The 17,473-nt window shown below is 37.0% G+C and overlaps 3 protein-coding genes across 4 annotated transcripts; 2 read left to right on the plus strand and 1 right to left on the minus strand.

Moving 5' to 3' along the window:
- The first annotated feature begins 455 nt into the window (after window positions 1-455).
- Window positions 456-10,228, plus strand: LOC116294834 (ER membrane protein complex subunit 1-like). Its single transcript, XM_031702505.2, has 8 exons — window positions 456-1,875; window positions 2,364-2,588; window positions 2,873-3,139; window positions 3,647-3,892; window positions 4,611-4,772; window positions 5,234-5,390; window positions 6,001-6,290; window positions 6,958-10,228. Exons 1-8 carry the CDS (start codon window positions 477-479, stop codon window positions 7,191-7,193), a joined length of 2,982 nt encoding a protein of 993 aa, XP_031558365.2. The 5' UTR covers window positions 456-476; the 3' UTR covers window positions 7,194-10,228.
- On the minus strand, window positions 5,268-13,574 carry LOC116294838 (putative hydroxypyruvate isomerase). 2 transcript variants are annotated; one of them, XM_031702509.2, is made up of 10 exons: window positions 13,240-13,574; window positions 12,720-12,827; window positions 12,133-12,232; window positions 11,881-11,998; window positions 11,441-11,510; window positions 11,237-11,286; window positions 10,535-10,604; window positions 9,719-9,853; window positions 9,176-9,228; window positions 5,268-5,372 (listed from the first exon to the last, which is right to left on the minus strand). In XM_031702509.2, exons 1-9 carry the CDS (start codon window positions 13,325-13,327, stop codon window positions 9,176-9,178), a joined length of 792 nt encoding a protein of 263 aa, XP_031558369.2. In that variant the 5' UTR covers window positions 13,328-13,574; the 3' UTR covers window positions 5,268-5,372. The 2 variants fall into 2 exon arrangements, with proteins under 2 accessions (XP_031558369.2, XP_031558368.2); XM_031702508.2 differs by lacking the exon at window positions 5,268-5,372 and having other exon boundaries at window positions 8,405-9,228.
- On the plus strand, window positions 13,563-16,901 carry LOC116294835 (uncharacterized). The gene is made up of 2 exons (XM_031702506.2): window positions 13,563-15,928; window positions 16,053-16,901. The coding sequence occupies exons 1-2, from the start codon at window positions 13,645-13,647 to the stop codon at window positions 16,193-16,195; spliced, it is 2,427 nt and encodes an 808-aa protein (XP_031558366.2). The 5' UTR covers window positions 13,563-13,644; the 3' UTR covers window positions 16,196-16,901.
- Window positions 16,902-17,473: the final 572 nt, after the last annotated feature.

The raw sequence follows: 17,473 nt of genomic DNA on the forward strand, positions 1-17,473 counted from the left end.
TATATTAGAATTATCTTACTTAGTAAGTTTTTTCATCTTTTCACGGTGTATAATTTACCTTTTCATCATTACTGTTTCATTAGAAACACCGACGCAGCTCACACTAGTTTTTAAAGAATTATCTATTTCATTTCGAATGTTTTGTCACTGATTCAGAATACTAACAGACCTTTCAGCTATCTCTTTAGCTTTTTTTATATCAAATATTTTAAATTTAAGTCAGAGAAAAAACATTTGTAAAATAAATCAATGAATCCTGATTGCTAACAAAAAATTCAATCGAGAATATCTTTGCACAAAATGAGTTTCTATCAGTTCTAAAAGTTAAAGACAAATAACTGTGTATTTGCTATGATAAAAATCTTCATACCTGATCCAAATGTCAGCTGCTTTCGCTTGCTTCTTACTTCGAAGATGGACTGCCTGTGGTGATTTTAATTCTACGCTACCAGGCCTTCTCGTGCTTTGCCTTCAAGATGGCGGATTCTTTGTCTTTTCTTGTAACATTTCTTGTACTATTTGTGCTTTTTTGCGCCAAACCAGGCCTTTCTTTGTATGAAGATCAAGTTGGCTTGATGGACTGGCGTAAATCCTACCTGGGTAAAGTGAAATTTTCTCACTTCGACGTCTCTACACATAGTAGCAAGAGACTTTTTGTCGCCACTGAATCCAATGTCTTGGCAGCTTTGAACTCTAGAACCGGTCAAATAATATGGAGGATTGTTCTGGAAGAAAGTGTAGGTCAAATAGATGCCCTTCTTCACCAAGGAAGCTTTCTTGTCAGTATCTCTGGTAGTGGAAAGTTCGTCAGATCCTGGGATACTGGATCTGGGAGTTTGCTCTGGGAAGCCATGATGTATGCTGGTCCCCTACCTACCCCCTCTAGGGTGGATTCAGTGGATGGATGGGATGGGATGGATGCAGCATTGGTGGAGTTTAATGGAGAGAAAAGTATCATCATTCTTTCGGCTAATATTGTGAAGTCATTTTCACTGCAGGACGGATCAGAATCGTGGTCTTTTCAACCTTCCTCTTTGTTGATCAACTTACATTCCCTTTCTCATTTTGAGGGTATATTACATGTCATCGGAACTAAAGATGAGTCTAATATTTTTATCCAGAAACTAACCATAGACAAAGGTGAAGCAAAAACATCTCATGTGATTGTGGCACCCTGGGTTAGGGAAAGCCCATCTTGCATACAGGTGAAGGGAAACCTCGTTTGCACTGATTCATCAACTCTGAACTTCCATGTTATTCAAATTCATGAGGAGAAAAGTGAAAGTATAGACATTCCTCTGGCCAGTTTTACAGGTGAAACCATAACAGGATCAAGTCCCAAGCTGCAATCTTTTGGCAAGCATACTAATTCTTGGAATTTAAGGACTGAATTTGTGCTTCACATTTCAGAGAATCATCACCTGTTGTTAAAAATGGATACAAACATATTCTTTAAGTTGCTTAAGGAGTACCATGACAACTCAATATTCTTTGGCTCAACAATAAATGACAGGGCAATACTTGTGTCATTAACTTTAAAAGATAAGGTCATTCAATTACAATGCGTAGACCTTGACACAAGCAAAGAACTCAGTGAATTGGCCCAGAAAGTCAAACTTGAATCCATTCATAATGGAAAGCCTGAAGGACTAGGTGTTTATTTATTTGCCAAAAAAGATCAAAATATTGGATATCGAGTGCTCCTGTTGACCAGTGATCATGCCATGTCTCTGATCCAACAGCCAGGAAGGATTATGTGGTCTAGAGAGGAAGCTTTGGCTGAGATTTCTGCAGTTGATGCTGTGGAGTTACCTTTTTCTCCTTCTCAAGCTAATTTTGATACTCTACAAGAAGAATTTGGATCAAACCCAAATGGTAACTAGATTAATATTCTTCTTCCTACTTCTCAACCCCACCCCCATTTCCTCTTCTTTCCCCTTACCAAACCAAAAGAAGGGACCCTTTGTAGAAATGCAGTGATGAATAATAAAACAATATGGCTTTAACCTGTCCATAATCTTTCTGATTTTTCATACTTTTTGCTCCTCTCTTGTTTTCTTTTTTGGTCTTTTCCCCCCACTCCCCCAACATGATTCTGTCCTGTTTGCAATTTATGATAAAAATGACAAAATTTAAAAGATCTTCATGATTCAATGCCTAATTTTCATTATTAAATTTTATCTAACTTACCACATTAAATTGTTTTTAATGCTTACTTTATCAAATTTTCCCAGGAACTCAGGTGGGGGTCCAAAAATTAAATACAGTGGCTCACGCTGTTCTCCAAAATACAGTTTAGAAGTGTCATTTATATACATATTTAACTCTCTCACATTCATAATTGTTCACCGTATCCACCACAGATGATGTGCTATCAATGTTCATCAGAAGAATCCGTGCTCAAGCCAAGCAATTTCAAGCTCTTGTAAAGCAGTTCCAAACCTTTGTGAATGCCCAACAAGGACGTGTCCCAACCCAACATGTCACCACGACAGAAGATGAACAGCTGACGAGAGATCAGTTTAATCTGCGTAAACTTATATTGACTGTCACAGATTCTGGAAAGATTTTTGCATTGGATTCCTTAGGTATATACAATATTAATTTTTTCTGTATTAAATAATACTCATTTAGCTTGGGGATAATTTTGTTCTATTTCAGACCACATCTCATTATCAAAAGAGTAAGATTCTTTGCAACAGTTGTATCCATATTTATGTGTCTTCTCATGCACAACCATTAAACGAAGAAAGGATACTCTAGGAAATGACAGATCATTTCAAATGGGCAAACATTACACCCAAGGTGAAAAAATTAGGGTAGTTTCTGAAGATATTTCCAAAACTTTATTTTATTATTTCCTTTTTCTTAGATGGCAGCATATTATGGCAATACTTTCTCCAAGATTTGGCTCCATTTTCTGATAATGGCAAGAATTTTTTCCTTTTGTACACCCAAAGAACAGTAGCTCACTTTCCACTTCCTGCCCAGTGTGTTGTTCTTGGGAAGTCACGATCAAGTGGTGGTACCATACTGCATGTTTTTAACCCAGTGAATGGCAAATCTCTTGATAAAAATGCTCCTCAGGGTACTCTTCTGCCATTCACAGTTGTACAGGCAATGCTTTTACCACAGATAGGTAAGTCAGAATAGATACAGTATTGGCTATTCCAAGGGTGAAGATAAGACTGAGTTGAGTTGGTATTTCAGAGCATTGTTGGACTGTCTTATTGGACATATTTTCAAAATGGCATCTATTTCATTCCTTCAAACAGTCTCATAATATTTACTGTAGTGCCAACTTGACCCAGGTTTTTTCCCAAACTTGGAATACTCCAGTTTCAAGTTCTCTGTTGCTCAGGGTTAAATTTGATTTTGTGCAGGATATTCAAGGTCTGCGTTTGCATTGTTGAAGTTTTGCATTCTTTACTTTACCATTGGTATTTGTGAATATTTAGACACTGATTCAAGACTAACCCTGAGTAAATGAATTTGTAATCAAAGAACATGTTGCAGTGCTAATTTGGAACTGGGTATTGCTATTAAAGTGGAGTCCTGTTGTCTCAAACCTCCTGGGACCAGGGAAATGGTTCAAAATAATAGAATTTGAACCATCTGAATATTTCTCTGACTATCTTCTTTAAAGACAGCAAGCATGCAAAAATACTTCTAATGCTGGACTCAGAAAAGAACGTCCATATATTTCCTGACACTGAAGAAACAAATCAAATGATATCCAAACAAGCTAGGTCCTTGTTCTTCTTCCTGGTAAACAAACACGAAGGTGACATTGTTGGTTACATGCTGCAAGATTCTGGCTCAAAACCTCAAAGAGCACAGCAGATGTGGAATGTTCATATTCCTCCAAGCCAACAAAAGATTACAACTATAGGTAAGGTCTAATAATGGGAATGATGATGATGATGGTAGCTAAGTGGTGGTGTAGAGTGGATACAGGATCTTTTAGCAGGAGGTGCACCATTTATAATCAGGACATTTACAAACTCAAGTAGCAATGAAGTAGTAGATATCAGTTCATCTTACCTGTAGGGGGCTGCACACACAGTACCCCTATCCTAGATTTGCAACTGTAGTGTATAATGATAATGATAGTTGTGCATGGGATGAAGATGATGGTAGTGCATTGTGATGATGATGTTGATGGCGGTGGTGATGCATAGAGATGATGATGATAATGGTAGTACATGGTGAACATAGTGATGGTGGTGCATGGGATGATGATGGTGATGATGATGATAATGGTAGCGCATGGTGAACATGGTGATGGCGGTGCATTGTGATGATGATGATGGCAGTGTTGATGCATAGTAATGATGATGATGATAGTAGTGCATTGTGAACATGGTGATGGTGGTGCATTTATGGTGGTGCATTTATGGTGGTGCATTGTGATGATGATGGTGTTGGTGATGCATGGTAATGATGATAATGATGGTAGTGGTGATGGTTATGGAGTACAATGATGCTCAGCCTGACGATCATGTAGTCTAAAGAAGATAACATGGATTTCCATAGCTTACTACCTTAGTGTGTCTGCTCTATATGCATTTTCTCATTCTTAACAGACTTCATTGTATTTACTTCTTTAGCAACCAAGAGTCAAGCTGAGCATGTTCACTCCCAAGGCAAGGTTCTGGGTGATAGGCGTGTCCTCTACAAGTACCTCAATCCCAACTTAATCTCCTTGGGGACAGAAGCTATGACCGATGGCAAGCCTAGTATATCCATTTACCTCGTTGATGTTGTCACAGGTAAGGTGCAACTGTGGGTCAAATTGTCTGTCTGCCCCACAAGACTGTTGCCATCTCTTCAAGAAATGTTAAACATCAGCCATCTGTGGATCATTATTTTGTAGAATATCTTTTGATGATGGTGGTGGTTTTGGTTGTGATTATGATTAAAAATGGTGATGATGATAGTGATTATGAAGATGGTGGTGATGGTGTTGATGATGATGAAGGTATGGTGGTTGATGGATGGTAGTGATGATGGTGGTTAGTGGTGTTGATGATGATTATAGTGATCATAGTTATGTTTATGATAGTAATAGTTAATGGTGTTAGTTTGTGTAAAAAGTATAATATACTTTTACAAAAAGCAATGTACAGTACGAGGACATTAGCAGATACTCATCCAATAGTATCAATAACACTGCAATTTAAAGTAATCCAATATGCAATATTCATAATTAATTGTACTAAATCTGCTTTAGGTTTAATAGTACACACCAGTCGTCACAAGAATGCCCGTGGTCCAATACACATGGTTCATTCTGAGAACTGGGTGGTATATTCTTTGTTTAACACCAAGTCAAGACGTCATGAGCTCGTTGTCATGGAGCTGTATGAAGGCTACAAAGAAAGAAATAGGTTTGTAAATTCTCTTAATTATTCATGCAGTATTAAATTTAAGAAAATTTAGAGCTTACTATGAAGAATACAAAGCTAGTTCTAAGAAATTGATATTGAAGAAATAAAAAACGTGCGTGAGTGCTGTGTGTAGTTATAAAGCACACGGGGGTTGGCAGAACACGAGAGAAGTGTTAGGAGAAGCACGACACACAGCAGAGTGCTTCTCAACACTCTTTGAGTGTCCTGCCAATCCCCAAGTGCTTTATACTGAACACGGCAAAGCAAGCAATTTTTTAAATTTCTTTTATAGAATACAAATTACATGAATAATGAAACTGTAAGTGCATGCGCGTGCTGTGTGCTCTCAAGCACGTGCTCCCAACCAATCAGAATGCGAGATTTAGAACAGTTATTTCATAAAAGAAATTAATATTGAACATTACATACCAATCCATTACAATCAAAATAATTAAATAATAAAATCTGCATAGAAGAATGGATGGACAAGAAGATCATTGGTTTTATGGGTGGACTACAGCATGAAAGTACTTATTGTCCAAAAGCTTTGAACTCAAAAGAATGAGGTTCAAGAAGCATGCTTTTTCAAAATGCATATTTTTTCCCACAGCACTGCATTCTCGTCATTGGACCCACCACCCCAACCAATAGTACTCCAGCAATCCTACATCTTCCCAACGACTATACGGTCCATGACAGTCACCATCACAGAACGTGGAATCACACACAGAAACTTGTTGATTGGGTTACAAAGTGGTTACATTGTTAGCCTGGCCAAAACCTTTCTTGATCCAAGAAGGACGTTCAACCCAACACAAGAGGACAGAGAGGAGGGATTATTTCCGTACATGCCTGAAATCACTCTGAATCCAATGGCATTCGTAAACTACAATCAAACAGGTATAAACAACCTATCCCAATCTGGAGGCATAATACTAACATACTAACAAATCACTCATGATTGTAAGCTGCACGGCTGCTACTAGCACCTTTATATAAAGCCTGTAAAGTCCTCCACTGATCTTGTAAAATGGCATTGAGCTCCTGGAAATGGCACTTTATATATTCATCCCTTTACCTTTTTACCTTTTAACATTACTGTGACTATCACTGGATGTCAAAGATAAGATGAATATCATCAAGTTCATTAGGTCCCACCTACCCTTGATTTGGGGATTGTTCTCTGGGTTCTCCAGTTTTCTGTCCTCCACAAAACCCTAAACTCCAATTTGACCTGAGAATAAGCTTTGTCCTGACTTTGATCAGCCCAGTGTGGTTGTTCCAGGGTTAAATAAAAATTTGAAGTCATAGTGAGGAAAGACAATCATAATTATAAACTGTTGGGAAATTGTAAAAAAAATCAACATTTAAATGATTTTTTCCCCGAAAATTTACTTTTGCCATCAAACAAAAATCTTTGTGCCAACTAATCAGATATGTCATTGAGTCTTTAAACAGTTAGATGTTACCCATAAAGTAGTAAGGCATACTTCTTTATAAATGTTACTGGTTTTTGTTGACATCCTTAAAAAATGTTATACTAAACCTCCATTTCTAATTCTTTTAGTGACTCGCATTCGAGGTATACATACAAGTGCTTCTGGGCTGGAGTCCACTTGTCTGGTATTCACCTATGGTCTTGATATCTACTGGATTCGTGTCACACCATCACGCATGTTTGATGTCCTAAAGGAAGACTTTGACTACTGGTTGATAGCTGGTACTTTGCTAATTTTGGTCTTAGTAACCGTGATTTCCAATCGTTTAGCTTCAATGAAGATGTTGAAACAGGCTTGGCAGTGAAAATGGATCCATGGTTAAGACATGTTGGGATTTTTTCCCAAGCAGAAAGAAAAGTGACAGATTCAAGCAGATTGTTTGATTAAAAAAGTCATTTTCATCAATGAAAAACATTACATCTTTTAAAAATTCACCTTGGACTCTTAAAAGACAAAATTGCCACATTTTCTCTCAAATAAAGTACATTCACAAGTACTTTTTTTAAGCAAAGATGCTCTGATCAAACGGTTTTGTCCTATAATATCAGAAAGAAGAATTCTTACCAAGACTTCTATCTGTAGCTACTTTAAATGAGAAAAACAACCAGGTTGTTTTCTTCCATAATAATAAAACCTGTTTCTACTCAGGTAAGATTTTGTAACACTTGAACATTACATGTAGGAAATAATCTGTTACGCCAGCCAGTCAGCATAACTGCTGTATAATATAAGAAGCAGGGCTCAACATAATGGCTGCCCAATGACCACACAAAATATTATATTGATCATTGTGTGTCGATTTTGGCTGAAAATTGTCAGTTGCCATTGTATTAACCCTGAATAGGTCCCCATGATTTATGTTGTGCTAGTAAAATTTGGAACATCTGTTGGCAGGGCATCTTGAACCCATTTCACACTGTACATCCCAAATCTGAAATTTTGCTTGCTTCATTCAAAATAAAATTACAGGCAGACAACTATATGATAAAACGAAGAACATGAATAGCATGTTCTTAATCCTTTGCATCAATAATTAGTATTGTATATGATACCAGTATATTCTGGGTTGGGTTATCGTATTGCAGGGTATTGTTTAGCTCCAAACTCATTGTTCTCAACTATTGTTTTGTTGTCATCATGGCGCAGGTGCCCTGCAACACTAAGAAAGAGCTAAGAGCTGAATATCGGCTTGGGCATAATCTTTTCAGACCACATGTCATTGCCTAGAATATTATTTCTTTGCACATGTTGCATATGAGAAGACCAAGAATATGGATACAACTCAAACAAAGAATCTTATTCTCAAGGAAATGACACAAGGTCTGAAAAGGGAAAATATTAAGCCTGAGCTATAAGGAGGTCTATTCTTAAAAGCCAGGGAGGTGGTAGGAGAGACAAGCCAGAAAAATGCTATTATTGATAGAATCAAAAATATTTCTGTTTTATCAGGGTATTCTGTACTTGTTTCAGTTTGAATGTAAAGATTGTTTTCAAAAACCTATCAATGGGGAACAATTATTTACAAAAAGTATTTATTAACTTTTTTTAAACTATTATAAATTAATTACTATAATTTCCTTAATAATTATTTACAATATGTGTTTAAAAATTAGTATATCTTACATTGTATCGTTGCAAGAAATAATTTTTACCTTTGGAAAGGGGTTAGAGGATTGCAGAGGACTAGACTTAGACAACAGTCTTCAGTTGCCACTTTAGTTGCCAATAGACTAAATAATTTTAAACATACTACATAAAATCTCACAAGGCTAACAATATGGTCTGTCAGTCGCTGGTCATGATCACAAGCCAAACTAGTTATTGTTTGGTCATACCTCATTTCTGGATCAACGTTACTGGTTAAAATGACCCACAAGGTTAGATTTGACTGGACAAGTTTTAAATTTTAGCCCGACATTGTCAAAATGACTTGCCATTATTTTAGCCCTGGTCTTACAACAGGTAGTGCTTTAGGCCCACCTCCATCAGTTAAAACTCTGCTCCTACTAAGATCCTACTAGAAACCATCAGCAGTCTATTCAAATTCCATTCAAATGATAAAAATATTTATCTTGGAAGTAAATATTGTTTTGATAGTACTTTTGGTGGGTCTAAATTTAGACGTACCAATGATAGTCCCAGCAATTGAATTATATTAATGATATCTAATACCTGTTTAATAAATCTACTGAAATGAGTAAAATAAATTTGACTAGAAATCATAATATATTTTACTTTAGGAATAAATAAATGTACAAACTGTTGCAGGTTTTTTAAAAAAAATACCTATGGCGGCACTTGGTATCTCATCATCCAATTAAGTCCATCTTCTGTTTTACCTGTGATAAATTAAGACAATAATTGTGTAACATGACTAATTGGCAATTTTTGTGACTGTTCCAGTGTGAACCCTAGTTATATATCAAACACAAATGGCTTAATTTTGAAGTTAGCTTAGTTTTTATTTTTAAATAGAGTTTGCATGATAGCGTCATTAATTTGACTGCCACTACCAAGATGCTTTGCAAATTTTCTTTCTTATTTAAATTCGTATTCCCTCATTAAAATAGTAAGACAATTGGTGCTAATTAACTGAACAAAAAGTGTGAAAGTGTACAGGGTTACCGTGAAAGGTTAAGTGCACATAGCTAATGATATGCATTTCAATGACTTTCACGAATCTTACAGATCGTGAGCCACACTGATGATCCGTATCAGTTGGACAGTATTGGATATGACTGGGAGTCGGGTAGTAGAGGTCAATGATGCCATCAGCAACACACACTAGAGTGTACTAGCCCTTCTTCGCAGATATTGAAATGCACTTACCTCTAGGGTGATATTCACAGCCTATCCAACCCTTATAACCTAGCTTAGCTATCAGGTTTAATATGTAAGGGTAATTGATTTCTCCATCACAGTCTGGCTCAGTTCGATAAGGTACTTGACTGATCTGTATATGATCTATAGAATAATGCAAATAAATATAAGTGCAACAATTTAGTTGAAATATCTCAGAATCTAAATATTTGATCATAGAAAACTATTGGTTAAAATTGGTTTGATTTTTGGCCTTCCCATGAAAATACAAATCATAAGCATCCTAATTCTTGTAGTATAACAGATGTGTGTGGGACAATGCTGAAGATTATGCTTGCACTGGAAAAATTGTTTCTACGATGATAGGTTAATAATTATTGCTATTGTCTGAATTGAAACTGTATGAGTTACTAAGTAGCTACAAGCTAGGGCAGATCCAGCCAAAATTTTAGGGGGGGCTAATCGACTTTCTTCCATCAACACAACAGGAAACAATAAAAAAAAGCATCTAATTTTTCAGTTTTGTTTTGTTTTTTTTTTCTGCTGAAAGGGGTCTTCAGCCCCATTTTTGCCCCCCCCCCCCCCTCTGGATCCGCCCTTGAGCTATAGAGGCTTTGCACCATCATGTAACTGCAATCAAAGAAACACTACATTCAATCATTTATTTTTACATAAGAAAGAATTCAATTAGTGAGAGCAAAATGATTTTGTTGTTCTGCCATCTAACCACAGGCAGCCCAAGCTGCATTATGGTTGACAGCAAACTATGGTGCAAAGCTTCTATTGGTACATTGCCAAGCCCTATTCAATCACAAAGTTTCTTACCTATGTATTCAATGCACTCATTTAAAGTATTGGTGAGATTACCATGACCACTTTGTGCATGAAATATATCCTGCAACATGTAACATAATGTACCATGCATCAGTCAAGCTAATAGATTAAGCTTTTCAAAATCTATGACGGCTACGTCAGCCGGAAGTGTAAATAATTTCTCTTAGGGGTCCTGTTCATTGGAGATTTCATTCAAAACATTGTCAGTAAATTGTCAACCCATCCACATGGAAGACAGACTTTGATGGAGGGAAACCCTAAAGTAAAGTTATTTACACTTCCAGTTGACGTTGCTGTGACAGTCGTAGTTTTTGAAAAGTTTAAGGTTGCTAGTATCACTTTGACAACATAACTTGTCATTCCAAAGCAAGTACAGGCTATATCGCCAGTCCATCACAACAATTCTTTCTGGGACTGTTAACTCCATTGATCGATAACACTAAATAAAGGATATTGTCATAGTTTGCTGTTCTTTTGATCTTAGTTTTTAAAATTATGATTGAGTTAAAAGCTCCAGATTGCGTTGCTGTGACAGACTAGCAAATATATAATATAATATATAATAATTTGTAGATCTATATGACCCTCTGACCAATAAAAAATGAATTTCAGGAAAGGAAAGGATAGTCAGGAGAATCCTTTTTCATCTACTCAATACTACACAATAAAAAACTATTAGAAAAATATACTCACCAGCATCAGTTTTAGGTTACTATGATCCACTTTTTTAATTATATCTATAGCTGCAAATGAGAGAAAAAAACATTTAGATATTATTAAATAATATGAAGATATTTATCATGCTATTATTTTCAAAAATGACTCTCCTATATCTGGAGTGGGATTCCTGTGGTCCAAGAATGTTCACCACGGGAATACCAGTACTTTTTAAAATACCTTGTTTTGTTTGGGTGAGAAAACAGTTTGGAATGGTGGTGACTGGTTCTATCAACAATGTGATTCCAGCCTAATAAAGATAAAAGAACTTGAAATTTTTAAAATACCTCCAGCTGCTTTAGTCAATCCTGGTCCCCCTCTAGCTACCCCAATACTCCATTTTATAGTTCAGAAACTCCAGCCTCAGCTAGGAACTATTATTCGTGGTCACTGAACGGAACTGTAAAATGGAGTATTGTTTGAAGCAAGAGCACAACTTCTGCAGCTATAACATAACTTCTTATAAGAATATCAAGGTTTATTGGTTGTTTTCACAGCCAAAGAGAAATTTAACAAAAGATTTGTCATAAGTCTCTTTTATTATATCATCCAACATGGCCACCATGTCTTTTGTTATTACATTCACATGGAAATGATTGAAAACCATCAATTATACCAACCTTCTCAAGTCTTTCTGCAGCAAATCTTAAATTTTTCACATATGTTTGCTCCCAAAACTGTTTAACCTTGTCATTTTTAGCTTCTTCATCAGTCATCGCACCACATGGTAGATGGATCCTGTGAACAACAATTTAATGAATAAATATTTTGTATATCTTTATAGATTATAATGTTAAGTGGGGTTCCAGTGTTTTTGGTACCACAGGAAACCCACTAAACATTTTCAGGTCTTTTAAAGGTGCTTTCAGTACCTCTTGCATTTAAGGGCTTCTGCATACTTTATGGACAGTTCAAGACATTGCTTGAAATCCTCTTCCTCCCCTGGAACAGCAGCTAATCCTTTGGTGTCACCTACAAGAAAACTGCGCTTAGTTTCCAAAGAAAATATTTCCAATTTATCTGCCAAAAATTCCCTGGGGGGTACTACCACCCCAACTTGGGTAGGGGTGTGCTGCCAGGACCTCAAAACCCTGACCCTATCCCAGACCTAAAATTTTGATTTTACATACCCTACCCCAGACTAAAACTAAGAATTGTACACCCTATCCCAGACTAAAAGACAGAAAAGACGGTTTTTCAATAGATTGCAATCAATATTTACTAATGTTTTTATTGTTTTTGTACCGGCAGAAAGTGTAGCCTATTCGGCAGACAAAAATGACCAAATCGTTAACCCTATCCCAGACTAATCTGATACCCTATCCCAGACAAAATGTCAAAAAATGATATCCTACCCCAGACCCAAAAGCCGTAAAACCATACCCCATAGGGCAGCACATACCCATATAGCAAATATATGGGGAGTACCCCCCCCCCCCCTCCCGGGAAAAAATTGTACCTATGAATCCATTGATTAATACTTGTTCAACTTCAGCCTCTTCTTTGGCAGTCCTTAACTCTTCTATTGGTACATTATAGGGATTGCCAACCTCAACTGCTGTAAAACCTAAACAAAAACAGACTGTGAAGTCAATGATCTTGTAATAAAAGGGGCTGAGAAGAAGTGAGAGCTTGGGTGGCTATAGCCTGCCCACTTTTTTCCTTTTCCCATACTAGGCCCTTATATTTTCCAATCTTATTCCCCCCCCCCCCCCCCCCCCCATAAACACACAATTTTTTTACGCTTGAACGTTGAACAAACGAACGCTAACACTCCCTCATAATAAACGTGATTTACAAAATTGTAAGGCTGTAAACCCATCATTAAACCTCTATTCTCACAGTTTTTGTAACCTCTAAAAATAAGATTAAATTTTACTTGTGACTGATGAATATAGAAAGAAATTTACCGATTATTTTGATATTTTCAGTCAGAGCTGCAATGTCATATATTTTTCACTGGATCTCAGTTCACTCACCTGCCCTTTTTGCTGCCATGTATCTGTCCGTCAGATTTTCATACTCCTGAAACAAAAAACTCAAACTTGCAGAAAACTTCAAAGCCATATTTCAAAACGGATTCGTGAAATCCTTCAAACGCAGAAGCATTGTATAATTTTGAAAGATGTCGTCGATCGAAAGAATATGTAATACTATACTGATAGGTCACGGGTCACGCAATCAGGAATTTTTATTAAACATGAACTATTCATGAGAAAATCATTGACGTCAAATACCTTTTTTGGTAAAATTTACCGTAAATAGAAACCATGGTAACGCATGTAAATGAGACATTCCAAAGTTGCCCAGGAATAAAGACCGAAGTAGACATAAAAGAAAGGGTGTTTTGATTTTGTACTTTGTATCCTTTCAGGTTTATTAAAATGGCTCTTCTTAACAGAAAGTTGAAAGAAAAGCCTGTAGAAGAAGTTGCTCTGTTGGTTCAACCAGAAAAAGTTGTTTTAGTGGACGTTGAAGACGACGAAGATGAGGGAGAGAGCGACCAGGAGAGCTTCAACCATCATGGCATCACTCTATGGGTTTCCGATGCTGTAATCTTGATTATAGAACATTTGCAGATATTTGCTTTGATTTTAGCAATGTCAGAACGATGGGGCTATCCATTTGACTTTATAAAAAGGGTTTATTACGTGTTTCTCATCAATCTAGACGTTTGGGAATTTATGAAAGTGAATTGGGAAGCATATACTGGCTCCACTACAAGTTTTGTTCCTTCGGCAAACATGCCTTTTGGATATCAGCCATACTTTATGGCTTGGTGTGCTTTGTTCTTTATCACTTGCATGGCGTTTCTAGGGACTTACGTGAACTTTAAAGTAAAGAGACCGCTTTATCTACTTCTACACGTAGCGCGAACTAAGCGAGTGTTTTGCGTGTTAGCCCAAATTGCATGTCTTCCTGTCGGGATCGTCATGGCCAGGGTTTTCCACTGCCGTGCTATCAGTACCAATGGAAAAGATGTCATGATTTGGAACGTTGATAATTCTGTTCAGTGCTGGACCATGCCTCATTGTGTCTTCGTAGCTGTTGCGTCAATGATTGCCTTTCTCATATTTATGATATACCCCATCAACCTCATAAGGAAAACAAGAGGACAGGTCATCTCCTTTGACCCAGAAAAGCATGAGGGCTACCTACAGCTGAAGGAATCTGAATACAACCAAGGCCTGGATATTTTGTGGGCTGTTGGGCAGTTTCATCTGTTCTCGTCGTTCAAGAGATTGTGGATCTACTACAGGCCAATCATGTTTTACCTCAAGTTTTTCCTTCTCTGTTTTTTCAGTTCCCTGTTGTTTTACAAATCAGCCACTTTTTCCTACAAACTTATACTAAATGGATGCATCGCAAGTTTGTTTATTGTGATCCTATTTGTGATGCTTTCATCTAGTGTTTCTCGCCCACCACTGACACGCTTTAGGGCATTTGTACTCTGGCTCATATGGAAGTTCTTCAAAGAGACAATCAACATCATCTTCAATGTCAAACTGGATATTCTACTTCCAAAGTTCTTTCTTGTCCTTGTTGCCTTTGGCGCTTACACCATTGAGAGTGCAGGGGGAGGAATGGGGTTGTTGCTCTCACTTCTCATGATCATCATGCTAAGATCTGTACCATTCAGAGTGACACCTTTTAACTTCATGATCATATTTAACTTCCTTATCAACACAGCAAATCTATACTTTGGCTGTGTCATCGAGAAGAACAAATCTGAGAATGCTGTTAGCTCTTTGGTTGTGCATCCTTACCCTTTCTATGCTCTTGTTTGTGTCAATGGCTTGTGGTTATTGGTTACCATCATCTGGGTCACTTACTTGTTGCTGCGTTACTTCCGTGTCATTGGCCCCAAACAGCCACTCTGGCCAACACTTTCAAGAGATGGCAAAAGTGATATGGAGATTGAGACTAAGAAGTACATGAGGGCAGTACTGAGGGGTCGCCATATTCTTGAGAAAGCCTTATCAAGTACACCAATATTTGCTCCTGTGCATGAAATAGAGCGACAAATCCACATCATCAATGCCTACTGCAGAGAAGCCGAGTACCTGGACGACCCAACATTTGAGTCCCTATGGGATTTACTTGATGAATTAATTGAGGCACACCGAGCCTTGTCGCCATCCTCCATGTTTTCACAGTCGGTAAAGAAGTCTGTCAGACAAACTGCAAAGGAGTTTATGAAGTTGATGCCACAAATGCGCAAGCGACTGGACCAGAGAGAGTACGACTTTATTCTTATGAGTCCTGTAAAGAAACGAATGTTGTTAAAGATGTATGTCCTGGGTGCCTTTGTTAATGGACGGTGTGATAAGATAAGATATGAAGTTGAAAAGAAGGTTCACAAGAGCCTTGAAAAGGCAGCCAAAGCTCCCTCATCTATCTTTAGTAGTGGTGAATCAGTTGATTGGGATAGTGTGTATGGAACTAAAGATTTCTATACTACTAATGACACCTATGGAACCATCTCCAGCTCTGGCAGCAGGCCAGGGACTTCTTTGACATCCAGAGCTGATAGTGTTGATAAACTTTTGGATGAAGTTGATGGATGGGAAGAAGAACGCAACTTGATGGATATCAGCAAAAAGCAGACAAGGAGACAATCATCTGGCTCGTCACTTCCATCAACTACAGAGCAAAGTTCTCCTACAGGTAATGATAGTATTAGAATCTAATGATATGACCTACACATTGTTTTGCTTGTCTAAAAATATCTTCATCCTTAATCATATCAACTTTCATCTTATTGTTTGTTTTTCTACATCTCGTTTTTCAGAATCATCATTATCCACTGTGTCATTACCTGGTCAAATAACTTTTGATGAATATCCTACAAAAATCACTCCAACAAGACCAAAATCTGCTCCACTAAGAGATGAAGGAAAAACGGGTTCCAAAGCTTCCCTTGTAACTCTTTAGAGAAGAATATTCAAATAGATTTACCTTGTTATCAAAAATAACATACATGTACAAAGTCAGTAATAGGAGTAGTAGAAGAAGTTTAATTCTTGGTGCAAATTATTAACTTACTTCAATATTTTGAAGTCAAGATTTCAATAAGCCTTTGTCGTGGCACAGGTGAGTAGACCCCTCCCTCTTACATCTTGCACTAATAAACAGGCTAAAAATTAGGTTCCCTTATTCACATTTACAAAAAGACAAGTTAATTTTACAACTTTTCAGACTGTTTTATAGTGATATAACATCTATTACATTTAATTGAGTACAAACAGTTTTGGCAAAAACATTTTTCAGCAAGCAGCAAAGTTTACATAAGAAGTTTATTAATTTTACTTGATGCTTCAGATGCTTAAAGGTGCAATCATGGTTCAGCATGCAAAATGGTATCAACAACCCTAAGAGTACTTGCAGTGCTTTTCGAAAATTTGCAACACCATGAGAAGTACCAATTTGCAGATCTGGAATCCTAAAATGCATGATAAGCATCCTCACCCTTTTCCAATCAGACTCCCCCCTTCCGATTAGTGGCAAAAGCCATACCTACAAAAATTTGATTGAGATAGAGCCACATGGACATGTAAAAGAAATTATTAGGCATCTGGTAATGTATATTGATTGTACATAGTCTTTTTATCGTTTGATCAATAAATAGTTCCTTAATATGTTTTATGTGGTTGTTACTGTATTTCAGCTTCGCAACTAGTATCGAACCATGAAAAAAAAAAGAAAAGCTTAACGCAATTTTCATAAACATGCGCACTCAATGACAGCGAGCTGCACGCTGAATTTAGTTTTTTCACTGCCGTCAATCAAACGTTAATCAGTTGGTACCTTTCATGATTTTTGACTGACGGCAGCAAAAAAAATAAATTTCAGCGTGCGACTCGGAGACAGTTCGAATGAAATTGCAATAAATGAAACGAAAGTAAAGTAGGGGAAAAAATAAAAAATAGGGGAAACCCGAAAGGGGATATTTTTGTGGGGAAAATTTTTTTTAGTAAATATTGATAAGAGAAAATGATTCACGAGCGAAATCGGATCAAACTTCACATTCTAAAATTTTATCAAAATTAAGCGAATAAAACGTGGAGATGAAATATAAGCACTCCTTGGATTCTTAATTTTGACAAATCAAGCAAATACTTCATCGAAACAAAAAAAGAAACGACATTTCCATGTTAAATCTCTTAAAATCTATCCTAAGATGTCATTATTTTCAAGACAGCGAGCTTGACT

This window comes from Actinia tenebrosa, unplaced genomic scaffold (assembly GCF_029948245.1).
Source record: "Actinia tenebrosa isolate PJP-AT-01 unplaced genomic scaffold, QUT_ActTen_1.0 PGA_scaffold15__27_contigs__length_11533743, whole genome shotgun sequence".
In the NCBI taxonomy this organism is placed as follows: Eukaryota; Metazoa; Cnidaria; class Anthozoa; order Actiniaria; family Actiniidae; genus Actinia; species Actinia tenebrosa.

Coding starts and splice junctions, on each gene's coding strand:
- LOC116294834 (XM_031702505.2), top strand. CDS start 477: ATGGCGGATTCTTTGTCTTTTCTTGTAACATTTCTTGTACTATTTGTG. Junction 1,876..2,363: donor ATTTGGATCAAACCCAAATG/GTAACTAGATTA, acceptor TATCCACCACAG/ATGATGTGCTATCAATGTTC. Junction 2,589..2,872: donor TTTTGCATTGGATTCCTTAG/GTATATACAATA, acceptor CCTTTTTCTTAG/ATGGCAGCATATTATGGCAA.
- LOC116294838 (XM_031702509.2), bottom strand. CDS start 13,327: ATGGCTTTGAAGTTTTCTGCAAGTTTGAGTTTTTTGTTTCAGGAGTAT. Junction 12,233..12,719: donor ATTAATCAATGGATTCATAG/GTACAATTTTTT, acceptor GTTTTCTTGTAG/GTGACACCAAAGGATTAGCT. Junction 10,605..11,236: donor GTAACCTAAAACTGATGCTG/GTGAGTATATTT, acceptor TACATGTTGCAG/GATATATTTCATGCACAAAG.
- LOC116294835 (XM_031702506.2), top strand. CDS start 13,645: ATGGCTCTTCTTAACAGAAAGTTGAAAGAAAAGCCTGTAGAAGAAGTT. Junction 15,929..16,052: donor AGAGCAAAGTTCTCCTACAG/GTAATGATAGTA, acceptor CTCGTTTTTCAG/AATCATCATTATCCACTGTG.